Genomic DNA, 7,500 nt, shown 5'->3' on the forward strand with positions numbered 1-7,500 from the left:
TCTCACCCCCCCCCCCCCTCCTCATCTCTCTGTCTCTCGCCCCTCCCCCGCTCCTCTGCCTCCCTTCTCCCTCCCCGGTTCCCTCTCTCTCCCTGCCCTATCCTCGTTCTCTCCTACCTAATTGTTTTTATGGGTGCTGTCATTGTGCAGCTGTGGGCCTGTGGGCCTTGTGAGGTGCTCTAACATGAAGTTGCAGACCCCACCACTCCTAATCCAGACACAACTTTTCAGGTCATGACATCATCAGCGTTTACAAAATAAAAAATGTGTTCTTGTATCGCCTTCTTTGAGTGCGGCTAGACTGTAGTCCCGCGTTAGTTCGAGGAGGGGCCGGCGGTGTCCTTTGGCCCTGAGCAACCTCATGGGGATGTGTCGAATGAAGCCGCACAGCTGGGACACAACAGGAGTCAACAGTGTTTGACTAGTTCCCTGTAGCTGAACGAGTAACCTTATCTTTTCAACTCTCTCTTCTGTCTAGAAACTGTTTGTTTACTGGTACATACCATCCATAGACTGTGTGTGTGTTGTGTGTGTGTGTGAGTGCGTGTGTGTGTGTGTGTGCACGCGGTACTTCTTGTTCCCTGTCCTTGTGTCCTTGTTCCAGTGTTTTGCCAGTCAAGCAGATCAGAGCTGGATGGAGACATGTGTGTTCTCTTGTATGGACAGTAGGTACTGTGCTCTAAATCCACAGTGACCCCTCCCATCCTCAGCCCCTCGCCCTCTCATGAGGTCGACCTGTCAGGCCTGGCCTGGACCAGGGTGCGTTCACACTACGGGCAGGCAGCTGGCTGCTCATTCTCTGTCTCTATCTCGCTTTCACACACGTTCTCTGTTTACGTCTCTCTCTCACTCTCTCTCTCTCTCTCTCTCTCTCTCTCTCTCTCTCTCTCTCTCTCTCTCTCTCTCTCTCTCGCGCTCTCTTTCTCTCTGTAAACATAATATTCATATCATGCAGGGTGCTTGTTTGATTCCCACAGGGCACCGTTGATCTTGTTAAGTCCTGAGGTAGACACTGTTCGACCTGTTTAGTTCCAGGCTTTGTGTGTGTGTGTGTAGTGACCATGTGATTAGTTAGCCCATCCCCCTCCTACACTTCTGTCTGCTGCTAGCCACATGCTCCTGTGTTTATTGCAATATTAATATCCATGGTCACTGTGTGTGTGTGAGAACGACTGTGTAACTTGGTCAGATGTGGGTCTGTGCGTGCGAGCGTGTGGTTTAGTTAGTGTGTGTGTGTGTGTGTGAAGTCCATACTCATCTGTAGTCTATCCGACACCGTCTCCATACTGTCTCCAGATGTTCCTGTGTGACTGTGTCCATAAACACACCCATATCAGACCAAACCGGCCACTCGCTCCACTGTGCACACCCCGGTCCCACCCACACCCCGCCGCCTCCACCCCATCCTGGGACCAAAACAAACACTCCAACAATGCTCGACCTGTTTGCCAGCCCGTCGACCCCTAGTCCACTCCACGGGAAACCTCTCGACCTGCGTTACCTTGCACCCCCCTCCTCAACAGAATTAGACGAGCGTAGCTGCACCCGTTGAGGTTGTAACCGTGTTCACCATATTGACATGCTGATGGTGTCAACCCATAACAACGTCCGTTTTTATGGATTTAAACCTATACATATGGTCATGACTGGCCCGCAGGCTACAGTCACCATTACCATTGCCATGACATTGAGGGATTGAGCCAACTAGCGACCGCTGGGCTTTTGTCATCCGTGCATCAGTGCCTCTGAAGAAAGAAAGACTTAGCTAGCTTCACCTCACAGACCAGCGGCGGAGGCAGGCTGGGACACATGTGCAGCACCTAGCCTGTAGCCACGTGCTAACGCTACGCCAGGCAGGTTCCAATGTTGGAGGAGGTGCTCAGTATATAGAGCTAACGGGACAGACGTGAACAGATGTGGCAACCGTGTACACCAGCCAGAGCATTCTCTCTCTCTCGCTCTCTCTTGCTCTCTCTCTTTTTACCCTCCATCCTCCCCTCTCTCTCCAACCTTCCCCACCTCTCAGACAGTCTATTCTTAGCTCCTCGTGTAGAGCCCTGAGGAGGTGCACTGAACACAAAGGAGCCGGGTCCCTGAGGAGCAGGGTGCTGTGTGTGTCTGTGTGTGTGTGTGTGTCATGTGTTTTTTGGGGGAATCTATCCCGACACATCCTTTGCCTGCCACAAGCCTTCAGCTCTGCAGAAAGGCCCACACAGGCCGACCCAGCAGCCCTGTCTCAGCGGTGCAGGCTTGCCTGTGGTGTCCAGGCCGTGGTCGCCTGGGTGCGGTCTCATGTGCACTCTGCTGCTTCTCAGACAAGCAGGAGAGTGGTTTTGTGAAGTAGGGATAACGAGGAGCAGGTGCACGGGACACTTAAGGCGCGCACACACACACACTGACACACACACGGAGACACACACACTGACACGAACGCAGATGAAGGGCCCGGAGAAGATAGGAAATGAGTGTTAGCATACATGTACACACACGAACCGGAGTCAGCTGAGGAAAATTGGTTTCGTTAGGATTCTTGTGAATTATGTAAGCATGTTGTAAGGTACACATGGTGCTGGAAAATGTCAGCCTAGTTGCTGTGGAAAGCCATAAGGATGTAGCAAGAATTCCAGTAGTGGCCAGCCTCTAAGCAGCTGACTTCTGCAATATCCCCTTGGCAACCTGGCCTTAGGGAAGAATCCTGGTATAGTACAGCACAACACGGTACAGTACAGCGTAGTACAGTACAGAATAGTACAGTACAGCATAGTACAGTACAGAATAGTACAGTACAGCATAGTACAGTACAGCGTAGTACAGTACAGAATAGTACAGTACAGCGTAGTACAGTACAGCATAGTACAGTACAGCATAGTACAGTACAGCACAGCGTAGTACAGTACAGCATAGTACAGTACAGCATAGTACAGTACAGCATAGTACAGTACAGCGTAGTACAGTACAGAATAGTACAGTACAGCACAGCGTAGTACAGTACAGCATAGTACAGTACAGCATAGTACAGTACAGCATAGTACAGTACAGCGTAGTACAGTACAGCGTAGTACAGTACAGCGTAGTACAGTACAGCATAGTACAGTACAGCGTAGTACAGTACAGAATAGTACAGTACAGCATAGTACAGTACAGCGTAGTACAGTACAGAATAGTACAGTACAGCGTAGTACCGTACAGCATAGTACAGTACAGCGTAGTACAGTACAGCGTAGTACAGTACAGCGTAGTACAGTACAGCATAGTACAGTACAGCGTAGTACAGTACAGCGTAGTACCGTACAGCATAGTACAGTACAGCAAAGTACAGTACAGCGTAGTACAGTACAGCGTAGTACAGTACAGCGTAGTACAGTACAGCGTAGTACAGTACAGCGTAGTACAGTACAGCATAGTACAGCACAGTACAGTACAGCGTAGTACAGTACAGCGTAGTACAGTACAGCGTAGTACAGTACAGCGTAGTATAGTACAGTACAGTACAGCGTAGGACAGTACAGCATAGTACAGTACAGCATAGTACAGTACAGCATAGTACAGTACAGTACAGCGTAGTACAGTACAGCATAGTACAGTACATCACAACATAGTATAGCACAGCATAGTACAGTATACTACAGTTCTGTACAGTACAGCGCAGCCCAGTGTAGTACAGTACAGTACAGCATTGCACATCATAGTACAGCAGAGCATAGTACAGTACAGCACAGTGTAGCACAGCATATTACATACTTCCATGACCATGGAAGAGGGGTTTGTTTTGGGAGCTATCCAGGCCAGATTGTAAGCTCCTTTACAACAACCTCAGAAAACTACCCATGTATGTAGGACACAAGGGCACGGGGGTGACCCCTAGACTGAACATAACGCACCCGTGCTTTTTTGTGATGGGGGAGGCAAGAAGGGGGAAGCGAAATGGGACGGGGATAAATGAGGAGAAGTGGAAGTGAAAAGAAAGAGAGGGTTTATAGAACAACACATTCTGGCATGGCCTGAAACAGCTACAGCCATTGTACTGCAGATGACCCATCAGCTCCAGACCCAGACACAGACCCAGACCCAGACCAAATCCAGATCCAGACCCAGTCCCAGCCCCAAACCAGACCCAGAACGGATCCAGACCCAGTCCCAGCCCCAAACCAGACCCAGACCGGATCCAGACCCAGTCCCAGCCCCAAACCAGACCCAGATCAGACCCAGACCAGCCCCTCACATGATCATAAGAACCCTGTGTTGGAGTCATATTAGAGAGATTCTAAAGTGATTATTCTACCAGGCAGAATAATAACTGTACCTTCTTCTGTGAATGTGATTCATGTGGACATGTTTTGTCTTTACCTTTTATCCCTGGTATCGACACTTATTGCCCGGTGATATCTTGCCAGACCAACCCATCCGCAATGATATCCCATATTTATGAAAGTAAGGCTAGGGTGGGGCAGTTCAAGGATGGGGGTCTGTCATGAGCTAGAGTATGGGTGTGTTTGAAATGGTGACTGGATTAATGACTATCAGGGGGGGTGAGATTAGTGTGAGATGGTGTGTGCGTGAGAGAGAGTGTTATTGAGAGAATTGTGTTTGGGGGGAGGGGAGAGAGTAAGTCTGTGTGTGTGTGTGTGTGTGTGTGAGAGAGTGTGAGATAGTGGAGGGCAATGTGTTCAATCAGAGGTGGAGGAAGGGAGGAACGGGGGCCGATAGACCCCGATCATTGGCTGAAGCTGAAGAGAGGGGAGGAGCCACCTTGCCGCTGCTGCTGCAGTGCGAGAGAGAGAGAGAGAGAGAGAGAGAGAGAGGAGAGAGAGAGAGAGAGAGAGAGAGGAGAGAGAGAGAGAGAGAGAGAGAGAGAGAGAGAGAGAGAGAGAGAGAGAGAGAGAGAGAGAGAGAGAGAGAGGGAAAGAGAGAGAGACAGACTGTGTGCACATGAGCAAGACGGATTCAGCTCCACAGAGGAGAAAAGAAGAGAAGGAGCGAGGTATAGTGGAAGAGGAAAAGAAGAAAAAAAAAAAAGAAAACTCTGGAAAGAGAAAGAGAGGCTGTATCAGTTTCGCTACACCCCCTGCCTCTCTCGTTCCACCACCAGACGGTGGATTCTCGCTGGGGAACACCAACCAGCCAGCCAGCCAGACACGCCAGCCAGCCAGCCAGCCAGCCACCCTCCGCTCCGCTTTGTGTCAGCGACGTCTTTTCTCTCCTGGGAGGGAGCACAGGGGAGACCCGAGGACAGGAGAGGAGAGACACTCCCCCGGCTGTCCCTGCCTGGGGAGGAACAAGACGGACTCTCTGGAAGCTTACGCATTGTGTCATGAGTACAGGAGCAGGAAAGAGAGAAGAAGCTAGCCTCTGGTCTGTGACTCCTGGTCTGTGACTCCTGGTCTGTGACTCCTGGTCTGTGACTCCTGGTCTGTGACTCCTGGTCTGTGACTCCTGGTCTGTGACGCCTGGTCTGTGACGCCTGGTCTGTGACTCCTGGTCTGTGACTCCTAGTCTGTGACTCCTGGTCTGTGACTCCTGGTCTGTGACTCCTGGTCTGTGACTCCTGGTCTGTGACTCCTGGTCTGTGACTCCTAGTCTGTGACTCCTGGTCTGTGACGCCTGGTCTGTGACTCCTGGTCTGTGACGCCTGGTCTGAAGCCGTGTTATGGAGAGTCATCGCCCGGGATTAGATATCTAACCGTAGATCTTCCGCGCAGCACGGACTAACAGCGGACGGACTGACGGACGCACATTCCTGTAAACTGACTCGGTCCAAGTTGGGTTCTTCCGTTTCAGCTTTTTTTGTTTTGTGTGGTTGAGCCTTCTTTTCAGTCGAGGAGAGCGGAGAGAAAGAGAGGGGTGTTCTGTTGCATCTGCGCCTGTCTCGGGGTGTCGGGACTGCTGTCTCCACGTGAGGGCTTGCCTGGGGATCCCCTGCCCTCCCGGCTTACACCAGAGCCAGTCCTCTCCCTCCCTCCGGTCCAGGTGTCTGGAAGCTGCGGCCAAGATGACTAAGGGGACCCAGCCCCAGCACGGCCCCCCCCTCCTGGGCTGAGCTCACGCCGCGCCGCCTCCCTGCCCCTGGGACCTCCGGCCAGGTACGAACCCCCTCCTCCCCCCTATCATGATGAACTGGACCCTGGAGCTCAACCTGAGCCAGAGCCCTCCCTTCTGTCTCCTGGAGGTGGGCTACACGCAGATCTTCAACATCTGCCTCCTGGAGGTGGCCATCATCCTCTTCCTCACCATCCTCATCATCTCCGGGAACCTGGTGGTGATCTTCGTCTTCCACTGTGCCCCGCTGCTGAGCAACCACACCACCAGCGCCTTCATCCAGACCATGGCCTACGCCGACCTCCTGGTGGGGGTCAGCTGCCTCATCCCCTCCCTGTCCCTCCTCCGCCACCTGGAGGGGCTGGACCAGGAGCTCACCTGCAAGGTGTTCGGCTACATGGTCTCGGTGCTGAAGAGCGTCTCCATGGCGTCGCTGGCGTGCGTCAGCGTGGACCGCTACGTGGCGATCACGCGCCCGCTCTCCTACGCCACCCTGGTGACGCCGTGGCGCCTGCGGGCGTGCATCGCCCTCATCTGGCTGTACTCGGCCCTCGTCTTCCTGCCCTCCTTCTTCGGCTGGGGCAAGCCGGGCTACCACGGCGACGTGGTGGAGTGGTGCGCCGTGTCGTGGTCGACGCGGCCCGCCTTCACCTCCTTCCTCGTGGCGCTGCTCTACGCGCCCGCCGCCCTCACCGTCTGCTTCACCTACGCCAACATCTTCCGGATCTGCCGGCAGCACACGCGCGACATCAGCGAGCGCCGCGCCCGCTACGGCCCCGCGGCGGACGCCGCCGCCGCCGCCTGCGAGGCGGGAGAGGGGCCGTGCCGACGGGAGCCCCCGGCCGGCTCGGACAAGCGCTACGCCATGGTGCTGTTCCGCATCACCAGCGTGTTCTACATCCTGTGGCTGCCCTACATCCTCTACTTCCTGTTGGAGAGCGCCGGCGTTTACCGCCACCAGGCCGCCTCCTTCCTCACCACGTGGCTCGCCATCAGCAACAGCTTCTGCAACTGCCTCATCTACAGCCTCTCCAACTCCGCCTTCCGGAAGGGTCTGAAGCGCCTGTGCTCCTTCTGTGTGCAGCGCGTGGATGCCAAGAAGCCCATTGACCAGGGGCTGGGGTACGGCCATGGGCAGGGCGGGGCGCCGGTCAGCTCCCAGACCACCTGTCACGTTTAGCCTGGAACGCCTTTTCAGTGGGACTTGAACGCTAGCCTTTGCGAAAGGCGCGTTACTGAAGAGTTTCCCTCGCTGAGGGGAGAGCATGGTGGATGGATGAAAGGAAGGATGGCCGGAAGGAAAGCTGCTGTTGTTTGGCAGAGTTGAGTAACGCAGCCTACTGTGACCAGGGAGGAAGGAAAAAAGGAGAAGTGGAGAGATGGAGTAATAAACCCTCGTGGGTTTCTGAGGGAGTGAGAGAGTGTTAACCCTCCTAGAGGGATCCGTTCTTCTTTTCCCCGGCC

At 53.8% G+C, this 7,500-nt stretch overlaps 2 protein-coding genes and 1 pseudogene across 2 annotated transcripts in view; all 3 read left to right on the forward strand.

Moving 5' to 3' along the window:
• Positions 1-728, forward strand: part of LOC134033868 (rab GTPase-activating protein 1-like) — a 2,176-nt pseudogene extending 1,448 nt beyond the window's left edge.
• prpf4 (pre-mRNA splicing tri-snRNP complex factor PRPF4) overlaps positions 1-7,414 on the forward strand; it is a 75,225-nt gene extending 67,811 nt beyond the window's left edge. Inside the window, exon 15 of the mRNA XM_062478980.1 lies at positions 7,403-7,414. The gene's annotated coding sequence lies outside the window, so the exon portion shown is untranslated. The remainder of the gene's footprint in view (positions 1-7,402) is intronic.
• LOC134034421 (probable G-protein coupled receptor 21) overlaps positions 4,132-7,500 on the forward strand; it is a 3,796-nt gene continuing 427 nt past the window's right edge. Inside the window, exon 1 of the mRNA XM_062478990.1 lies at positions 4,132-7,500. This exon is cut by the window's right edge and continues 427 nt beyond it. Coding sequence (XP_062334974.1) covers positions 6,107-7,216 — 1,110 coding nt within the window. The 5' untranslated portion in view covers positions 4,132-6,106 and the 3' untranslated portion in view covers positions 7,217-7,500.

Source organism: Osmerus eperlanus, chromosome 14 (assembly GCF_963692335.1).
Source record: "Osmerus eperlanus chromosome 14, fOsmEpe2.1, whole genome shotgun sequence".
Lineage (NCBI taxonomy): Eukaryota > Metazoa > Chordata > Actinopteri > Osmeriformes > Osmeridae > Osmerus > Osmerus eperlanus.